Source organism: Zeugodacus cucurbitae, chromosome 2 (assembly GCF_028554725.1).
Source record: "Zeugodacus cucurbitae isolate PBARC_wt_2022May chromosome 2, idZeuCucr1.2, whole genome shotgun sequence".
NCBI classification, from domain to species: Eukaryota; Metazoa; Arthropoda; class Insecta; order Diptera; family Tephritidae; genus Zeugodacus; species Zeugodacus cucurbitae.
In genome coordinates this window covers 26,496,949-26,519,462 of record NC_071667.1, presented here as the reverse complement: position 1 = coordinate 26,519,462, position 22,514 = coordinate 26,496,949, and the positions used below count along the sequence as shown (strand labels likewise).

The following is a 22,514-nucleotide window of genomic DNA, read 5'->3' as shown; positions in this document are numbered from 1 at the left end:
CTGATTGAGTAAACTTTGTTAATCTAAGATTATTAATCAATTTAAGGCTCAGCTGAGCGAATTAAGATCCGTTGCGGTATTATCCCTCTTCATAAAACGGTGCGACATATTTTAATTACATATGTATGTGTAGTTTGAAGCTGTGATAAGGGAATCCAACTGCTGCAAAACAAAAAACGCTCTTGGCAGAAATGTTCGCAAAAAACCGCTGATAAAAGAGTGACGGAAGTGTTCGAACGTTCAGTTGCTTTTGAAACGTTAACCACAGTGAACGTAATTTTTTTCTTGAAACTTTAATACGAACAAAAAATGGAAACATTTCTTAGAAAAGCTATTTCGTTGATTTGTGTTGTGTGTGTAATCACGGGTGTCAAAGCTGGTAAGTGTCTCCTACTACAAACAGACAATGTTAAGAAAAATGTTGAAAAACAACTGGAAGTTTAAGCGACATGAAACGTTAATAAATGTACATATGTACATATATCTCTACCCGATGGGCGTGGGCAGGTATGATTCGTAAATCAAGGAAAAGTGAAACAGCCTATTGCTCCGAATGAAAAAAACAATACCGATTGTGATAAATGGAATCGCTATTTTTCTGCGAAATTTACGTGATTATTTGCAAACAGCTGATAACTTATTTTTAATTATTAGAGTATGTATCATGTTGGACCCCAAGTGGCTCTATGGGCAACTGCATACCACTATCTGGTTGCCAAACTTTATGGGAACTCGCCATGAACAATCCTATAACACAAGAACAAATTACATATCTACGGAAGAGCCTCTGCGGACCGTCCAGCGCAAATCACTTTGTAAGTCAATTTATATATCAATATGTTTGAATATGTATATTATTAAAGTAAATGCATTAAAAGTGACGCAATTCCATATGATAGGTGTTGTAATGATTGAATGGGAAAAGGCAACATAGTAAAACTAGCAAAATTTCCCGGTGATTGTGTATAATATTCTTCAATCTTTTCGTTCATGATGTACGGAAAAACAGCTATTACCCCTCAGTAGCTAAGTAGAACACATTGCACCCAGAAGTACACGTAATCGGTTGAAATTCAAAAAAAAACATGTCAGATCAAACCCTCATTTTATTGTGCCAACGTATACTTAAAACCGTTTCTCAAAGAAGATTATTTGTAGAATGGAAGCGAATTGCTCGCATTCCTTTTCACATATTGTTCATATCAGTTTGCTGCTGCAAAATTTCACATTCCCCTACATTTTGGAATTTCTTCAATGATTGCAGTCGCGGTCAGTTCTAAATAAACTCTTGTGGTTTGCTCGAAATTTTAAATTTAAACAACGATAATATATACAATGATAATGAAGCAATGTTATACATAGTTTTTAGTTTAACAAGTAAGGAAGGACTAAGTTCGGGTGTAACCGAACATTTTATACTCTCGCAATTTATTTATTTAACTTTATTTATAGTATATAATACACAATTTGACCCACATATTCGTCATATATGTTGTATAAAGTCCATTGAAAGTTGGAAACCATAATATTAGGTTAGAAGCACCGAGGTCCTCGTGTTCGATATATGGGGCCTTAAAAACCTATGGTCCGATTCGGCGATTTTTAGAATGGGGCTGCACCACTATAAAGGTAGTATTTGTGCAAATTTCTGCATCGATATCTTCACTAGGGCTTACTTTATATATTGTAAAGTTAACGATTCAGATCGTCTTCAAAGTTCTGGTATATAGGAAGTAGGCGTGGTTGTGAAGCGATTTCGCCTATTTTCACAACACATCATTGGGATGTAAGGAAACTATTACAAACCAAGTTTCATTGAAATCGATCGAGTAGTTCCCGAGATATGGTTTTTGACCCATAAGTGGGCGACGCCACACCCATTTTAAATTTTGTAAAAAAAATCTGAGTGCAGCTTCCATCTGCCATTTCTTATGTGAAATTTAGTGTTTCTCACGTTTTTCGTTAGTGAGTTAACCCACTTTTAGTAATTTTCCACCTAACCTTTGTGTGGGAGGTGGGCGTGGTTATTATCCGATTTCTTTCATTTTTGGACTGCATTAAGAAGTGGCTAAAAGAAACGACTGCAGAAAGTTTGGTTTATATAGCTTTATTGATTTGCGAGATAAATACAAAAAACCTATTTGAGGGTGGGGCCACGCCCACTTCTTCAAAAAAAATTACATCCAAATGTGCCCCTCCCTAATGCAATCCTGTGTTCCAAATTTTATTTTAATAACTTTATTTATGGCTTAGTTATGACACAGTTTTCGCCATTTTGTGGTCGTGGCAGTGGACCGATTTTGCCCATTTTCGAAAGCAACCTCCTCAGGGTGCCAAGGAATATGTGTTCTAAATTTCATTAAGACATCTTAATTTTTACTCAAGTTATCGCTTGCACGGACAGACGGACGAACAGACAACCGGATTTCAACTCCACTCGTCATCCTGATCATTTATATATATATATAACCCCATATCTAACTCTTTTATTTCATGGTGACACAAACAACCGTTATGTGAACAAAACTATAATACTCTGTGCAACAGGTTGCGAGAGTATAATAAAGTTAAATAAATAAATTTCGAGAGTATAAAATGTTCGGTTACACCCGAACTTAGCCCTTCCTTACTTGTTTTTAATTAAAGCAAAGTACATAAATCAAATTTCTAAATTCGCAGGTATGCTGTCCAGTGCAGAACTCAACGCCACGTCCTCCAGTAGACCGGTTGCCAGAAATCGGTAATTTAATTATTTAAAAATCTAAAATTTTAAAATCAAAGAATTATTTATTATATTTGTTGAAAATTTCACAAAACAAGCATTACAATATAATAAAAGTGGTGTATTAATCATAAAGACTAAACTAGAAATAAATTAATGTCGATTTACAAGTACATTACAAATATTTGCAATAGCGAACTTAAGGTTTTCAATTATTCTATCTTTGCAAATTTTAGCAGAGAGTTCCTGTCATACACCAGGAAACCAATCTGGTAAATGTGTGCTCCTAAAACAATGCAATTTCTTATGGGATATTACTAAAAAACAAACCTTGACAAAGCGGGAGATTACATATCTGAGAGAAAGTCATTGTGGAAATGCTAATGGAGAACATATGGTAACTATTATAGACCACTTTTGAATTCCAAAGTCAGAAGATTATGAAAATATTTAAGATAAGCTTAGTGAGAATGCCATAAACCATGGAAACTTGCTGTCCGCAAAAAAAAATTAAAAATTTTAAAAATACAAAAAAATTAAAAAAAAAAATATTAAAAAATAAAAAAAAAACAAAAAGAGATTAAATATCTGCTACGTCCACGCCGTTAATCCTGGGTTACGCTAAATTCTGATAATAATGGTGCATAAATCAATGATTTTTCATCCTGTTCTGAGTTGGTTTTTTATTTGTAGCTCATACAAATATTGCTGTCCCAAAATTCCCTTTGGGAGGTAAAAAGGTGATAAAATAAGGAACATTTTAAGATATTTTCGAAAAAAATCGAAGGGGGCATAAGTTGTTAAAAATTCGAAAAAAATTTTTTTTTTTCATTTTTTGCTATGAAATATTGATTTTAAAAATTTTTACGATATACAGTTTCAAAGTTTGAGAAATTCTGTACAAAAAAGTCACATGGAGTTTTAAAATCTGTTCATTAGTTTTAAAGTTATGGCGGTTCGAAAATTTTTTTACAAAAAACTTTGGCCCCTTATAATATGGCAACCCCGCGTTGCACAGACCTAAAACCATATCTTTTATTTTACGTTTTACATGAACTATAAGATATATAATTGCCAAAGAAAATAAAGAACTTTTTTTTTCAAGTGGCTTTTTTTCTAGAGAATGCCCCATATATAAAGGAAGCACTAGTGAAGATATCGGAACTTTGCAAATATCAGAACTTTGCAAAAATACTGCATTTAAAGAGGGGCACCGCAATTCTAAAAATCGGTCCATAAGTTTTCAATACCCTAGTGCTTCTAACAAATTTTTTACCGAAAATACATGTAAGTCTCTCAGATATTTTGAAGAAATTCAGACTAGTATTAGGGTTTCCAACTTTCAATGGACTTTATACCATATACATATATGCTGAATATGTGGGTAAAATTGTGTGTTACCTTAATAAAATTAAATAAATAAATTGCGTGATTATAAAATGTTCAGTGACACCCGAACTTAGCCCTTCCTTACTTGTTAATTAAGTAATTTGCTTTCATAGGTCTGTTGCCCAAACTCTGAGTTGGTGCCACAAACAACACCATATACAACAACAACAACTACTACTACCACTACTACTACTACTACAACACCAAAACCTACAACCATGGGTCCGACAACGTCACAAATCGGTAAGTAGTACTCACTTGATAGCATTCATTATGCATATGTGTAGAAAGTGAATATGATGCACCGTTATAATATATAAATTTCTAATCATTTCTAAGCACATAATAAATTCGGCAGTAATCATTGCAATATTCCACCACAAAACCCGAATTAAGTGCTATTACAAAATTAAAGAATCTGATGGAATTGGATGGAATGGTGTCATCTCAAAAATTTTTGTATGCCGATTTTGCCAATTTTTCGGTTGTTGCACAGCGAGTTTAATAGTTTTGCTTTTAACACCGAAAACTTGATATAGAGTTAATATATGTACATACATATATAAATATCAAAATAATCAGAATGGCGAGATGAGTTGAAATCCGTAGAAATCGGACAATTGTCACGGCCATAAGGGCTGTTGAAAAGAACGTAAAGTGCGTTTAGTCACTAACTAAATTTTACTAAACTGACATTCAATTAAAAGAAAAGATAGTAGTTTGGTTTACAAAAATGAAAAATGGGCGTGGCGCGAACTCAGGCACTAACTGAAAATATCTTCAATTCGAAGTAAAATATATTAATGAAACTAAGTAAGTCTATGGCTAGTACATAGTTTAGTTTAATATGATGTGTCCATTCTATGAGTGAAGTCCATTCACGATTTCGTCGTACAGCGAATACTGAATTAAATTGCAACATTTTTTAGATATTAAAAAATTTACCTGAAAATGTACTCACGCATTTGAGCCTTGCAAATTCCATTTCATTTTTATTCCATTTCTTTAAACTTTTTTTATTAATCATACTTTAAGACTAGTAGATGAAACTAACGGCACTCATATGATTGTAATTCTAAACTACTTATTACAAACACTCGATGCATAGTTATTGTCAAACGTTATTATTTATTCGTATAAAAACAATTTAACTTATTATCCCCAATTGTAGAAACCTGTAGAACACCGGACCAAAAACTTGGCGATTGTATAGAGATCGACAAATGCCCCTCTTTGAAACCTATCATTCTAAAAGACTACTTAACGGAAAATGAAGATAATCTTTTACGGAACAGCAAATGTGGCGAAGAGTTCAGTCCAAATGTAGATATTTGTTATACATACATACATACTTAATAAGGGCGCACTCATTTAAACTTTATTTGTAGGTATGTTGTCCGAAGCAAAATGACGCTCCACCAGCGCCATACAAAGTAACAACTCGAACATTTGGTGCGTAAAATTAAACTTTTTATAATTTTTTATAATTTTATAAAACTTGTGGCAATAAACGCCGTATTATCAGCATAAGTTGCTACCTCTAAACCACTAGCGATCGGCAAATCAGCTGTAAATAATGTATATAACACAGGTCCTAAGACGCTTCCTTGGGGAACTCCAGCGTCAATCTAATATAATTCAGAAGATGCACCTTTTTCCTGAACATAGAACTTACGATTGCTTAAAAATGATTTTATAAGTAGATAGTAAGGCGCTGGAAGCCATTTATTTATTTTATTAAGTAACCCTGGGTGCCATACTTTATCAGATGCTTGTTTAATATCTAAAAAGACCCCTGCGCAGAACTGCTTACATTCGAAAGCACTCGTGATAATTTTAACAATTCGATGCCATTGCACAGGAGTTCCATGCCCCCTTCTAAACCCAAAGTGGTGTAAAGATAAAATATTTTGAACCTCTAAAATAGGTAACATCCTTTTAAAAAGTATTTTGCATAATAACCTTGTATGGTTTTTCAATACTCGACACAGTAGTCCCAAAACTTACTATTATTGGTGAGTGATCAGAGTTTAAATCAAAGCTCTCCTTAATGTGGAGTTGGTGTTGCGATATACCTTTGTACACAACAAAGTCTGGTCTTTTTCTAGGATCACTTGGCCAGTATGTAGGTTTTCCAGTAGAAATAGTTGAGTAATTAAACTTTGTTATACATTTAAATAGCTCAGTTCCTTTAGGGCTAGTCAGTCTAGATCCCCACCAAGGATGCTTAGCGTTATAGTCCCCTCCAGCAATAAAGTGGCTTTGAAAAAATATTTTGTAATCATCTAATATAAACGCAAACCGTGGAGGTAGGTACACCGCCGCTATAGATAACGGGTGATTTTTTTGAGGTTAGGATTTTCATGCATTAGTATTTGACAGATCACGTGGGATTTCAGACATGGTGTCAAAGAGAAAGATGCTCAGTATGCTTTGACATTTCATCATGAATAGACTTACTAACGAGCAACGCTTGCAAATCATTGAATTTTATTACCAAAATCAGTGTTCGGTTCGAAATGTGAAATCCGCTTTTTTATCGACAAATTTTGTTCAGCGATGAGGCTCATTTCTGGTTGAATGGCTACGTAAATAAGCAAAATTGCCGCATTTGGGGTGAAGAGCAACCAGAAGCCGTTCAAGAACTGCCCATGCATCCCGAAAAATGCACTGTTTGGTGTGGTTTGTACGCTGGTGGAATCATTGGACCGTATTTTTTCAAAGATGCTGTTGGACGCAACGTTACGGTGAATGGCGATCGCTATCGTTCGATGCTAACAAACTTTTTGTTGCCAAAAATGGAAGAACTGAACTTGGTTGACATGTGGTTTCAACAAGATGGCGCTACATGCCACACAGCTCGCGATTCTATGGCCATTTTGAGGGAAAACTTCGGAGAACAATTCATCTCAAGAAATGGACCCGTAAGTTGGCCACCAAGATCATGCGATTTAACGCCTTTAGACTATTTTTTGTGGGGCTACGTCAAGTCTAAAGTCTACAGAAATAAGCCAGCAACTATTCCAGCTTTGGAAGACAACATTTCCGAAGAAATTCGGGCTATTCCGGCCGAAATGCTCGAAAAAGTTGCCCAAAATTGGACTTTCCGAATGGACCACCTAAGACGCAGCCGCGGTCAACATTTAAATGAAATTATCTTCAAAAAGTAAATGTCATGAACCAATCTAACGTTTCAAATAAAGAACCGATGAGATTTTGCAAATTTTATTTTTTTTTTAAAAAAGTTATCAAGCTCTTAAAAAATCACCCTTTATATCAATATGCATACATTTATTTTGAACAGCTGCAGCTTGTATATTTACTAAATTAACGTTATCTAGTCTGCACCTCCATGTGCTTTATCAGACGGATGATTATCATTTATAACTTCATATCCTTTAATATATAGATATGATTTTCTGGTAAAGTGAGTCTCAGAAATTAACATTATATAAATGTTATGAGATTTTAGGAATAAATTTATTTCATTATAGTGATTGGAAGTCCGTTAACATTCCATATGGCTATACGAATATCTACATACATAATTTATTTACAAGTAGGATTATCATATTCGGCAAATTACTTATTTGTTCAGCGTGATTTTCTAGAAGTTTTTCAATTTTGGACAATGCATCACCTTGATTGTTTATATTATCATTTCCCACTACCTGAGCATAAGTTGGCTGGTTGTTGTTGTTGTTCATGTTATCTAATTGATTGCTGGGACTTATGAAGTTTGGCTGGCTGTAATTGGCTCGGTTATTTTGAGATTGACTCTTATTTAAACTATTAGTAGCAGACTTTTTGTTGGACATAATTTGTTGATAAATTATGCAGCCATTATAACTGGCAGCATGGTTCTCGGAACAATTAGCACATTTAGCTGGAATATTTTTGTCTCTTGGGCAGTTGTCACTTGGATGTTGTAGTGAACATTTAACACATTTAAATTTTTTATTGCAAAATGATTTTGTGTGGTCGAACTCCTGGCAACGAAGACATTGCATGATATCGCTTACCTTCTTTGGTGATTCTATTTAGGAAACGCTGTTGTTCCAATATATTTCAAGTTGTAAATTCCCGCGTTACTATTATCTGGCTCAAGATCTAAGAATACATATTTAGTGGCATCTTAGTAATGCGACTTTTTATATCATTAAGACCTCGAACTTCGGCTTTAATTGTTTCCAACGGCATAGTGTAATGAAGACGACACGAAAAGCTCTGTCTTGCTTTAGTTGAAACGTATGAAATTTAACATTATCATTTCTCATAATTTTGATGAGTTCTCTATATTTATCGACGGTTTTAACCATGATTCGGACATTACCATCTCGTTGTGCTTTATAGGTGAATTCTTTGGCATTAATTTTAGTTTTAAGGTAGTTTAATAGACCACTAATTTCACATAATTTTGGAGTTTCCAGTATTTGAATTCTCTCACGCTCTTGTTCAGTTGTATTTTTATTATTTATTATGTCATCAGGGTTTACATCCTTCATAAATGTTACTCCAACATCGTTATTTAAGATATTGAATTGGTTAACATTATTGGAAGTGCATGCGCCATAATCCAGTGCCGGTTGTTTTCTAATCACATTTGGTGAATTCTGTAATGATCTTTTCGCGGGCCGTTTTCATACTTTTTGCCATTCCATACCAGCATCATCATCGTCATCACTCATGTTGTTGTACTTGCCAGCGATCGCAAAGCTGGTACGTATTATTGTAGCTATTGTTTTTGTCGAGCCAAACAGATTTTTGTTTTGGTTGTAATGAACAGATGTCACACTTAAGAATTTTTTTTTTCACTTTCGTTTTCGCGTTTTTTTGTTGTAATGAATCTATGACTGTTCTCAATGAGAGATGTTTTGCAACTGATTTTTTTTCATAAACTAAAAAATTATTAGAGTATCGAGATCAACATAGAAACCAATATGTAAACAAATAAGGAAGGGCTAAGTTCGAGTGTAACAGAACATTTTATACTCTCGCAATTTATTTATTTAATTTCATTAAGGTAACTCACAATTTAACACACATATACGGAATAAAGCGATTTAAAGGTACATATCGATATATAATATTTGGTAGCAAAAAATTTGTAATGTTGGCGATATTAACTTCAAAAAACAACAGTTGTACCAAGGACTTTAGATCGTCTTTTAAATCAATAGTCACTATTGTCGATGAAAATAAAAGTTTACATATTGCAATTTCAATTGAATTGAGTAAACCATTGAATCTATTTGAGTTTGCTAATGACAGATGAACCAAGAATATTGGACATATTGGCATTTTCTTACAAACTTGTTTACAATATATACTCTGTAAGATCAACAATATATTTGTAATATTTTTCATTCAAATATATACATATGACACATAGTGTTGCTAGCAAACTACACACACTTTCCCAAGATATAAAGACTCCGGGCGGTCTGATAGACCTGAGCTGTAAATTCTGCGATTGACTCATTCTAAAATTTTCCCTAGTTGTATCTTCTCGAACTTAGCAGATTCTGAATTAATGGTTCTCTGTATAGAATATTTTATTAAATCTGAGTACAATTAATCAAATTGTATACCAAAATTATCTTAATTCTTTCAATTTTAGTTACACCTTTACCAGAAACTTCTTGTCCCACACCAAGCGGTGAAACTGGAAAATGTATATCCATAAAAAAATGTAATTTCTTATTGGATATTGTTATAAAACAAAACAAGACCAAGGCGGAGATTTTATACCTGCAGAAAAGTCAATGTGGATATGATAAAGGAGAATTTATGGTAATTAATGTAGATCACTTTTGAATTCGTAACCCTATTATTTTATTGTTGTGAAAACATCAAACATCAGTGAGAATGCTTACATATATATATGATTAAGAAATTTATTTCCATAGGTATGTTGTCCAAATACTGAGTCGACAACACATGCAGTACCAACACCAATACCTACAACCAGGACCCCTATAACATCAACAATCGGTAAGTAATACGCCTTTGATAAGTTCAATATCAGCAAAAAATACGTCTTTAGCTGAACACTACGATGTATTAGATCAATGGTTATTTTACAACTTATATTACAGTAGATCCAGTATTAAGCTTGCGATTCCAAAACCACCAAGGCATTCAGCATTGCTCTAGGCGTTCTATTGCATAACCTAACGAAATTGTTAGGTAAACGAGAGACTTTAATTATAGTTGATTGTTATGTAAAAAGTTGGAACCAATGTTTCAGAAAGTCTCATCTAAATAGATTTAGGCAACATATTTTTTAATAGTTTATAATAAAATATTCCACAATATTCGCGTTCGAAAATTTTGCCATTATTATCTGTTCGTAGAGATATATCGAACTATGCAGTTTCTAACTAAATGGTTCTCGGATAAAATATTGCTTATATTAATATGAGTAAAATAATCCAAATCGTATACCAAAATTATCTTAATTCTTTCAATTTTAGTTACACCTTTACCAGAAACTTCTTGTTACACACCAGGCGGCGAAACTGGAAAATGTATATTCATAAAAACCTGCAATTCCTTAATGGATATTGTTAGAAAACAAAACAAAACCAAGTTGGAGATTTTATACCTGCAGAAAAGTCAATGTGGATATGAGAATGGGGAACATATGGTAGCTATTGCAGATCACTTTTAAATTCTTAAGTCCATTATTATTATGAAAACATCAAATATCCGCATAGGGATAATTCTTACATATATTTAAAGTTTAATTTAGTAATTTATTTTAATAGGTCTGTTGCCAAAGCACTGAGTCGACCACACAAGCAGTACCAACACCAATGCCTACAACCAGGACCCCTATAACATCAACAATCGGTAAGTAATACGGCTTTGATAAGTTCAATATTAGAAAAAAATACGTCTTTAGCTGAACACTACGATGTATTAGAGTGTATTTTTAGAGTGTATTTTTAACAGGAAAAGTCTTCCCATAATAGAGAGATGTCACATAAATGTATGTGATGTGATTGGCGTTGCAACCGTTTAGCCGGTTATAGCCGAATCGACGATAGTGCGCCACCTGTCTCTCTCCTTCGCAGTTCGGCGCCAGTTGGAGATCCCAAGTGTAACCAGGTCGCTCTCCACCTGGTCCCTCCAACGGAGTGGAGGCCTTCCCCTTCCTCGGCTTCCTCCGGCGGGTACTGCATCGAACACTTTCAGGGCTGGAGTGTTTTCGTCCATTCGGACAACATGACCTAGCCAGCGTAGCCGCTGTCTTTTTATTCGCTGAACTATGTCAATGTCGTCGTATAACTCGTACAGCTCATCGTTCCATCGTCTGCGGTATTCGCCGTTGCCAATGTTCTGAGGACCATAAATCTTGCGCAAAATTTTCCTCTCGAAAACTCCTAGTGTCGTCTCATCTGATGTTGACATCGTCCAAGCTTCTGCACCGTAAAGCAGGACGGGAATGATAAGCGACTTGTAGAGCTTGATTTTGGTTCGTCGAGAGAGGACTTTACTGTTCAATTGCCTACTCAGTCCAAAGTAGCACCTGTTGGCAAGAGTTATTCTGCGCTGGATTTCGAGGCTGACATTGTTCGTGTTGTTGATGCTGGTTCCCAGGTATACGAAATTATCTACGACCTCGAAGTTATGACTGTCAACAGTGACGTGGGAGCCAAGACGCGAATGCGCCGACTGTTTGTTTGATGACAGGAGATATTTCGTCTTGTCCTCATTCACCTCCAGACCCATTCGCTTCGCCTCCTTATCCATGCGGGAAAAAGCAGAACAAACGGCGCGGTTGTTGCTTCCGATGATATCAATATCATCGGCGTACGCCAGGAGCTGTACACTCTTGTAGAAGATTGTACCTTCTCGGTTTAGCTCTGCAGCTCTTATAATTTTTTCCAGCATCAGGTTAAAGAAGTCGCACGATAGTGAGTCACCTTGTCTGAAACCTCGTTTGGTATCGAACGGCTCGGAGAGGTCCTTCCCAATCATGACGGAGCTTTTGGTGTTGCTCAACGTCAATTTACACAGCCGTATTAGTTTTGCGGGGATACCAAATTCAGACATCGCGGCGTAAAGGCAACTCCTTTTCGTGCTGTCGAAAGCAGCTTTAAAATCGACAAAAAGGTGGTGTGTGTCGATCCTCTTTTCTCGGGTCTTTTCCAAGATTTGGCGCATGGTGAATATCTGGTCAGTTGTCGATTTTCCAGGTCTAAAGCCACACTGATAAGGTCCAATCAGTTTGTTGACGGTGGGCTTTAGTCTTTCACACAATACGCTCGATAGAACCTTGTATGCGATATTTAGGAGGCTGATCCCACGGTAATTGGCGTAGATTGTGGGATCTCCCTTTTTATGGATTGGGCAGAGCACACTGAGATTCCAATCGTCAGGCATGCTTTCTTCCGACCATATTCTGCAAAGAAGCTGATGCATGCACCTTATCAGTTCTTCGCCGCCGTATTTGAATAGTTCTGCCGGTAATCTATCGGCCCCCGCTGCTTTGTTGTTCTTCAAGCGGGTAATTGCTATTCGAATTTCTTCATGGTCGGGTAATGGAACATCTGTTCCATCGTCATCGATTGGGGGATCGGGTTCGCCATCTCCTGGTGTTGTACTCTCACTGCCATTCAGCAGGTCGGAGAAGTGTTCCCTCCATAATCCCAGTATGCCCTGGACATCGGTTACCAGATTACCACCTTGGTCTCTACATGAGGATGCTCCGGTCTTGAAACCTTCGTTAAGTCGCTTCATTTTTTCATAAAATTTTCGAGCATTCCCTCTGTCTGCCAGCTTCTCAAGCTCTTCGTACTCACGCATTTCGGCCTCTTTCTTTTTTTGTCTGCAAATGCGTCTCGCTTCCCTCTTCAGCTCTCGGTATCTATCCCATCCCGCACGTGTTGTGGTCGTTTGCAATGTTGCGAGGTAGGCAGTCTGTTTTCTCTCCGCTGCGAGACGGCACTCCTCATCGTACCAGCTTGTTTTTTGTCGTTGCCGAAAACCAATTGTTTCGGCTGCAGCGGTACGCAGTGAGTTTGAGATGCCGTTCCACAGTTCCCTTATACCGAGATGCTGATGAGTGCTCTCAGAGAGCAGGAGTGCAAGTCGAGTAGAGTATTTCGTGGCTGTCTGTTGCGATTGCAGCTTTTCGACGTCGAACCTTCCTTGTGTTTGTTGACGGGCATTCTTTGCTGCACAGAGGCGGGTGCGTATCTTCGCTGCGACCAGATAATGGTCCGAGTCTATATTTGGTCCTCGGAGCGTACGCACGTCTAAAACACAGGAGACATGTCTTCCGTCTATCACAACGTGATCGATTTGGTTCCGCGTGTTTCGATCAGGAGACAGCCAAGTAGCTTGATGTATTTTCTTATGCTGGAATCTGGTACTACAGACGACCATATTTCGGGCCCCAGCGAAGTCGATCAGCCTCAGGCCGTTTGGCGATGTTTCGTCATGGAGGCTGAATTTTCCGACTGTTGTGCCAAAGACACCTTCTTTACCCACCCTGGCGTTAAAATCACCAAGCACGACTTTTACATCGTGGCGGGGGCAGCGCTCATAGGTGCGTTCTAGGCGCTCATAGAAAGCATCTTTGGTCACATCGTCCTTCTCTTCCGTTGGGGCGTGGGCGCAAATCAGCGATATGTTGAAGAACCTCGCTTTGATGCGGATTGTGGCTAGACGTTCATCCACCGGGGTGAATGCCAGGACTCTGCGACGGAGTCTCTCTCCCACCACAAATCCAACACCAAATTTGCGCTCCTTTATATGGCCGCTGTAGTAGATGTCACAAGGACCCACCTTCTTCCGTCCTTGTCCCGTCCATCGCACTTCTTGGATGGCGGTGATGTCAGCCTTAAGTCGTATGAGGACATCAACCAGCTGGGCAGAGGCACCTTCCCAATTAAGGGTCCGGACATTCCAGGTGCATGCCCTTATATCATTATCCTTAAAACGTTTGCAGGGGTCGTCATCAAAAGGGGGGTGTCTCATCCGAGGCTTTCGTAGATTTTTCATTGGGGGGTGTTTTTATGTGGTGGGTCCCAAACCCTACGCACAACCGCATAAGCGGGCTTCGCCTTCTCACTTTAGCTCGCCTTCAAACGGATGTCTGTTGGCTACCCAGGGGATACTTGGTCTAAAACCGGAAGTCGTGAGCTGCTTGAACCATGTGGAGAAGAATCGTTTCTGGCCACTCCCAAGTGAGTGACAATCAAAAACTTTCCTCACTTGCGTGAACTTCTACACATGATCCCATCCTCCCATCATGTCACATAAATACTTATATATATATCCAATTCCCCCATATATTATAGATATTTTCGATTCACTAACATGTGAATGTCAATACATTGAAAGTTCTCGATTAGAGATAAGATCGAATGAGGTTAAACCATCTTAACCGCGAAAGTATAATATTTTATAAGAATATTTATATAATTATGTATGTATATTAATATTTATAATTATAACTGCAAAATCTATTTAAAGGTACTCCACCAGGGAACAAAGGCAATAAATGGGTAAGTATACAATTTAGTTTTAATTGGTTGAGTGACTATATATATATCTATATCTGCATTTTCGCAATTTCAGACCAATGAACCAGAATGTGGTAACGCTGTCGTACAAAACAGAATTTATGGAGGAAGTGCTACTTTAATTGATGAGCACCCCTGGGCGGCAAGGCTAATTTACACTGACGGTAATGAAGAAGTATTTCTTCTGAAGAGTAATAAAACTTTATAATTCGTTCTTTAAAGCTGACAACAATATTGAGTATTTTTGCGGTGGTACTCTAATCCATAAAAATTATGTGCTCACTGCAGCCCATTGCGTGACATTACCTGAAGAACAAAAGATGTGGGTTATCAAAGGTGTTCGTTTAGGCGAATGGAATACGACAACGAATCCAGATTGTGAATACTTTCGCGGTGAAAAAGTTTGTGCTCCTGAATACGTCGAGAAAAATATAGACGATCACTTAGTTCATCCGAAATATGAGAAACAACCATTGAATTACGATATAGCTCTATTAAGGCTAGAAGAGAGCGTAACATATACAGACTATGTAAAACCAATTTGTCTACCCTTACCGCAGGCAGGTTCGCAAACGATTAATTATGAAAATGAGAAAGTGGAAATCGTTGGCTGGGGCAGAACGGAAACGCGGGAGAGCAGTGAAGTTAAATTAAAGGCAGAATTAAAAGTTTTTGATATTAATGAATGCAACAGTAAAAGAGGAATGAAAAACAATCAAATTTGCGCGAAAGGTGCAAAAGGAACAGATAGCTGTAACGGCGACTCCGGTGGACCACTCATGCTTAAGCAATCACATAGTGACAAGACAGCGTATTATTTGATTGGTGTGGTCTCATTCGGTGGTAGATGTGGCGATTTCGGTATATACACGCGTGTCGTTAATTTTATGGATTGGATAGTAGAAAATACACATGATTCGTAAGGAAACATTAGAACAAAATTTTAAAGATGTTCCTTCCTTACTTAGTAAGTGATGTACACAGCTTCTAATAATTACGTATAGCACGTATTGAATTTACTAATAAAAAATTTAAATAAATGAAATTTATTGTCTGTACAAGTTCTAATTGCATCACCGTTTATAGTCATGGAACCTCATGGAAATTCTTCCACTTTATTTATAATTAAAAAAAAACAGCAGTGGGAAATTCAACTGCAAAATTCTGTTGGACTTCTATAACTCGAAGTTCTCCATAACTCAAACTCTTGAATTGGCAATAGAAGTCAAATTTCGTACAATTTGCCTTCCGTAACTCGGAAGTCTCTCTAAGTCGAAGTTTTTTTGTGGATTATGGTGATTCGAGTTAGGGAAGTTCAACTGTATAAAGTATTGTGACACGCTGCAAGGAATAGCGCAGACATTCAGGGTCATATTCAAGTACTCAACCTATTCGACTTTTAGACATATACATTAGAGTGGGTCAATTTTTTTCTTGACAAAGCGGTTATCAAAATCGTAAACTACGATGAATTCTAAGAAAATTTGCCCAAGAAACCATGGGTCTAAAATGAAAATCGAGCTTCCGGTTTTTAACGAGAAACTTTCGTATTTTGTATTTTGTAAAAAAAAAAATCCAATTCCTATTCCACTGTCGATTGTTTGCTTGTTTTGTAGATATCGAAGCTAATTTGCTCAAATTTGGTATGTGATGTTGTATTTAAGCAGAAAATTCGACAGCGCAGAAATTTTTATAGGGGGGTGGCACTGCCCACTTATGAGTTCATATGTATATCTCTGGAACCACGTCACCGATTTTTTTCAAATTCTGTATACGTATTACGTTATGCCTAAGCGATATTTGGAAAATTATCAAAAACGGACAAAAACCACGCCCACCTGCCATATAACGGTAATTTTTGAAAACACTAAAGATCAGAAATTTTAATAACTGTTGAAGGGAAACATCTTGAGTTTGGTATTCGATGTTGTATTGCAGCCAGAAATCCGACTATATGAAAATTTTGGCATGTCACCGCCCACTTTTAAGTGCATATGTAAAATATGTAAATCTCTGGAACTACTTTTTCGATTTCGTGTAAATTTGGTACACACGGCTTGGCTTCTTTCTTTTTTTTTTTGTTTTTTTTTTTGCACATTCAGAAAATGTTCTACTAACAATGCTTTTTGATGCCTGAAAGGAAGTGCGCCAGAGGGCTACAAAAAAACTGTTGTACTATCGTGAAAAACTTTACGACCCAACAAAATTAAGAGCTTACAAAAAACCAACTATAAATTTTGACTGCACCGATTATGTTGAGATGATAAACTTAGATAACAATAGCATTTTGTCGGAGCCGCCCTTCACTGCAAACATACCCTATGACCATTTGCTCGAATACATAGAATTTGACAATCCTCCACTTCCGGATCCACAAATTCCTCCACATATTCAAGGAACCGAGCGGTTTGTGCAACTGCTGACTAGCGTTTCACGTCGAACTATTGACAAAAATCGTGATGGTGTTATGGCAGTCACGGTTGCAAGTCGAAACGCAACATCTAGGATGGACAGCAAACAAGACCTTAAAACTAATTAATTGTGAACTTTAAAAGTATATTATATTTTGTTTGGCCCTTAACAGTTAAGTTTTTGCTTTATATATAGATATAAAATGAAATTGTTAACTGCAGTACGATTTCGCGGAAGATTAAAGCTATTAAAGTTTGATTTTTTATTTATTATTATTTTAATTTTTATGGGTGGATAGGTTATTATTTTAATTTTTATGGGTGGATAGGTAACATATAAAAAAAAATGAAAAGTTTCTCGTTAAAAACCGGAAGCTCCATTTTGATTTTAGACCCATGGTTTCTTGGGAAAATTTTCTTAGAATTCATCGTAGTTTACGATTTTGATAACCGCTTGGTGCATTTTTTTTTTTGCTCCATACAAATTGACCCACTCTAATATACATACATACATGTACAATGATTAGAATTTTATTCGGAAACTTTTATACATCTTCTTTAAATTTAATTAAAATTCAAAATTCTAAATTCTAAATTGCACGGCTTACACATTTTTTACTATTTATTTTGGTGTTGCTATTGGCGTAGGGATGCACACGATGTATCGATGTTTGAAAAACATGTTTGTTTTCGTCAAAAATCATCGATGTTAGCCATCGATGTCTCGTATCTAAAAACATCGATGAGTCGATGTCACTTTCAACGATGTTTTATGCCGATGTTTTATATAAAAATTTTACTTCACACCTTCACACTTTTTCGGGTATTAACCCGAAACCCTCTATTTGGATAACCTTTATTACATTGGAATTAGATTTTTGTAAAATACGGAGAATTCGTTAAGGGAATTTGCGCTTGGACCTGCGGTTACTTTTATGATTTATTTATACAATTTACATAATTCTGGCGTAGGCTACTGCGTTTGATCAGAGATTCAAATAACTTCATTTTAAAGATGCTAGGACTAAAGGAAATACTTTTTTTTGTTTCATAGAAAATTCAAAGAATCGCGCTGATACAACGGAATCTTGAGTGTGAAACAGAATACTCGTTTGATGTTTGGAACCAGAATAAACATTTGGTCTACCAAAAGGTGAAATGTAAGCTGTCAAATTTATCTACAATTACAGGGACGGAAGGTTGAAGAGAAAGTGTATCTCGGCTGTTACCCCTACCAATCAGACGCCAATAGAGTTTGGGTTTACATGAATACTGTGTTTCCGGAGTTGTATAAATAGGCTTATTAATATTTACACATTGTGGCCACTTCAGTGCCGAGTAAACGACTGTTTTTCTAAACCCAGGGCAACTATCACGCAGAAGTAAAATCGAAAAGAAATGACAGTGAAAAAACTTTCCATGTCATTGTTTTGAAATTCTGTTATTTATTGAGAAAAAACTTTAACAGACATATAATGCTAAGTGAAATAAAATGTATAAACTTAAGGCGTACTACATTTCATTTATTTATGCTTCTGCTTCTGTATCCCTTAGCTTTTCACACTAAATTTAAAATAAGTTAAAAAAGTTCAAAAATACATCGATATTTTAATGGCCAATGTTTTTGATTTCGATGGGTTTTGAAGAACATCGATACATCGAACCATCGATGTTTCATTTTACGATGTTGGCATCCCTATATTGGCGTCGGCCCGATACACCATTTCAATTTTAAATTGAAGTGACGGCTACGGCGCACTACCCAGAGGATTTCCCGCGTCGCTATGTGCCATCAATACAGCTTTTTGGGTTATTACCTTTTAATTAACAGGGCCTGCTGTTGACCAAAGCAATAAAAACAATACAGTATCTTATCAGTGCAGCTGTCTATTGTACGAAAGTGAAATGAGTGAGAGTGTGGTAAAATTCAGATGGGCAGTGGATAATGCAGTAATTAAAAAAATGTAGAATTTGCTTAGTTACCGGTAGGATACATATATCAACTATTTAAAGAAGAAATCATTCGCCCAATATCTGAATATCTTTATTCTTGCTATATAAACCACTAAAGTGGCTTAGTGTGCCACCGCCCAGATAATTGCCTTTCTGCGCTTTCGTTTTGTACCGTTACTCCAACTTCCTGTTCCTTTAGAAACTTTAATGCCGATTCAATGCCATTTTCTAAGGACTAATAAGAAACATCACACATTGTAGAATGTACGCGCTGAGGAATATACGACTTTTTAAGTTGCCACGCTTATTCAGACCTCATTGTCACCATTGAGTTCATACGAGCGTATATATGTACCTACATACATACATGTACTAAGTTTGTCAGCGGAAAGGTATGTATGTAAGTAAATGTTAAAAGTAAACGTAGACAAGTAGTTGTCATCGAGAGCGAAGGTTAGGTTAAAACTACTAAAAGTGCGTTAACTCACTACCTCTCTCTCGGTTAACAACCATGCCTACTTCCCAAATAACTCAATTTTGAATTCATTAATTTTTTAACGAAAAAAACTTTTAGATACTTTTGAAATATTATTTAGTTAGACTGAAAAGTTCGTATCTCGTAGTTGTCATCGAGAGCGAAGGTTAGGTTAAAACTACTAAAAGGGCGTTAACTCACTACCTCTCTCTCGGTTAACAACCACGCCTACTTCCCAAATAACTCAATTTTGAATTCATTAATTTTTTAACGAAAATATCGGTCAATCTCTCAATTATTCTACAGTAATTCAAAAAAGATATGTTTCTTTTAACAGTGTGCCTTTTGTCGAAAAATTTGCAACATCGGGTAATTACTTCCTATGAGTTTAATATGTATGCCTAATATTAGGTTTTCAAATATCCGGTGTGGCTTATACCGTATATATGTTATATGTACGATATGTTAGCAAATTGAAGTGAATGTGTAATCTTCGATATGACGTACGTGGCTGGTGAAAATGTGAAAAGAAAGATTTAGGAATTACCCCAGCCCCATATACTACATTTGAACTTCCATAATTATAACTCGACTAATTCTATAACTCGAAGATCATCGTAACATTGGCAATAGAAGTCAAATTACATACAAATTTCCATTCATTAATTGAAATTTTCGAATAAATAAAAATTTGTATAAGTCTATAATTTACAGCTTTTCGAAAAATTTTATGTTTTAATGAAAATTTCTATAACTTGAAGCCTATCTAACTAGAAGTTTTTGTGGATTATTGTGATTTTCATTATTCTATCTACTATATGGACAAAAAAGTGAAATGAATCATATCTTATACTATGTTCGGACCGACATTGAAAACATGTGTTCATGGTAAAAAGGGGTTTTCGTTCTAAAACTTGTGTTTTCATCCATGCAAAATCTGTCAAACGAAATCACAGTTTTCGCAGAAAACTACTTGAAAACTTACATTCCTCTCATTATAATCGATGCTTGCTCTAGTTTAGTCGATATAATTAAAAAACATATTTTGTCATCCCCAAATTGTCAGTTAATATTTGTTTACATTTTCAAAAAAAAATGGAGAAAAAACAAAAGTACAAAAAATTAAATTCATGGGGTGAGAGGAAGGAAGCGCTCCTAATTGAATTGTGGCACAATAAGGTGTGTGCTCTGCGCGGGCCCAGAAAAAATAACCACATTTAAGGGGAAATGGCAGTGGGGTTGCAGCAACAAAGTGTGTCAATCACAGCGACCGAAATTAATTAATTTGTAGATGCCGAAGGATGTCGTATAATTTTTTAAATGAACGAAAGGTTTCTTTTAAAAACACAGATCCATTTTGTTGGCAATAGTATCGTAAATTATTCTTATGTTGCCGGAATTAATGATATTTAATTGAAAACTTTTGCATCAGTTGAACGGATTCAATCGGCGTCCAAAGTTCCTTTATTATACCTGATAGGATTCAATGTTGTTTGTTCAACTTTTCTATCATTTCATCATTCGAAGACCAAGGTGTTGGTTTACTTTATTTTAAAGCTATTTTGGGCAGTGGTGTGCAAAAGTGCTAAGTCCGCAACTGTCAAATCGCGCGGGCTAAGTCCACATGACAATGTGATTGCTACCTAAAGAGTGCTTTGTCTTTTTTGCTAGGTAACACGGCATAGCTGCTGTGTTATTCGACACTTCGCTTAGATGTTTTTTTATGATACTTGGGGTTGACGAAGCGGCAATCGTGCTCCCGAACGACTAGAAAAATTGGTTAGAAAAAAGTATATAAGCGCATATAAAACAGAGAGAAAATGGAAAACTTTATCTGGGGAAAAAGAAAGAGAATGGCCTGTGGAATCATCGAAGAGTTAGAAATGCAAAAGTCATTGGAGAGCGATGTAGCTGTAAAAAAGCCACTAGTTCTGCTGCTCTCCACTGTGCAAAAATTACTGAAGACCAAAAACAAACAGTGTTTAAACAATTCTGGCAAATGGACTGGAAAGAGAAAAAGACTTATGTAAATACATTGATTCAAGTAACAACTCCTGCAAGAATGCGAAATCGCAAAGATAAACACAAGAGCAGAAGGAGTCGAACATTTCAATACCATGTAAGAGTCGAGCAAAAAAGTGTTAAAGTTTGCAGAAAATTCTTCTTGAACACTCTTAGCATTGGCAGACGTACGGTGCTAAATTGGGTTAAGCAGCCTACGATTTCAAGAAACACTACACAGAACGCACCACAACAAAATTGTAGCATTGCACGTGAATCTCTAATTCGTTTTTCAATTCTCTGCCAACCATGGAATCACATTACTGCCGTGCAACAACTCAAAAAAATATCTTTTGCCAGAATGGTCGTCAACTCTTCGAATTTTACGTAGAGGATTGGTGTAATGCACATGGAAAACCCCCACTCTCTATTTCAGCATTTTATAACGCCTTTGCGGATCAAAAGCATGGTCTATTCTTCCCTAAAAAAGATCAGTGTGAAATCTGTGCGCGACATACTGTGGGAGATATTTTGGATGACGTCTACAATCTTCACCAGGCAAAAAAACATGAAGCTAGGGAAGAGAAACAAAAGGACAAAATCGAAGAAACCTTCGTGTTTACTATTGATCTGCAAGCGGTCTTAATGGCACCAAAATCCCAAGTAAGCAGCCTTTATTACCGCACGAAGTTGCAAGTCCACAATTTGGTGTTTTACAATTTGATAAATCATGATGGTTATTGCTTCATATGGAACGAAGTAGAAGGTGGATTATCTGCCGAAGAATTTGCTAGCATTTGGGTGTTCTTCATCGAGAATAAAATAATTCCAAATCTTACCGAGAATGCAGCTGCTACGAAAATTATTCTTTATAGTGATGGATGTACGTACCAGAATAGGAATGTTTCTATGAGTAACGCTTTGCTCAATACATCTATTAAACATGGCGTAATAATTGAGCAAAAAATACTAGAAACGGGGCACACCCAAATGGAAGCTGACGACCTGCCACATGAGTGATATCT

At 36.3% G+C, this 22,514-nt stretch overlaps 1 protein-coding gene across 5 annotated transcripts; it reads left to right on the top strand.

The window, feature by feature from the left end:
* Nucleotides 1-150: 150 nt before the first annotated feature.
* On the top strand, nt 151-15,694 carry LOC105213649 (serine protease easter). 5 transcript variants are annotated; one of them, XM_054226183.1, is made up of 14 exons: nt 151-379; nt 655-815; nt 2,680-2,740; nt 2,959-3,119; nt 4,225-4,354; nt 5,283-5,434; nt 5,500-5,563; nt 9,732-9,904; nt 10,021-10,105; nt 10,588-10,760; nt 10,882-10,966; nt 14,600-14,631; nt 14,705-14,813; nt 14,872-15,694. In XM_054226183.1, the coding sequence occupies exons 1-14, from the start codon at nt 310-312 to the stop codon at nt 15,570-15,572; spliced, it is 2,157 nt and encodes a 718-aa protein (XP_054082158.1). In that variant the 5' UTR covers nt 151-309; the 3' UTR covers nt 15,573-15,694. The 5 variants fall into 5 exon arrangements, with proteins under 5 accessions (XP_054082158.1, XP_054082160.1, XP_011184918.2 ...); XM_054226185.1 differs by having other exon boundaries at nt 170-379; nt 2,962-3,119; XM_011186616.3 differs by lacking the exons at nt 2,680-2,740; nt 2,959-3,119 and having other exon boundaries at nt 170-379.
* Nucleotides 15,695-22,514: the final 6,820 nt, after the last annotated feature.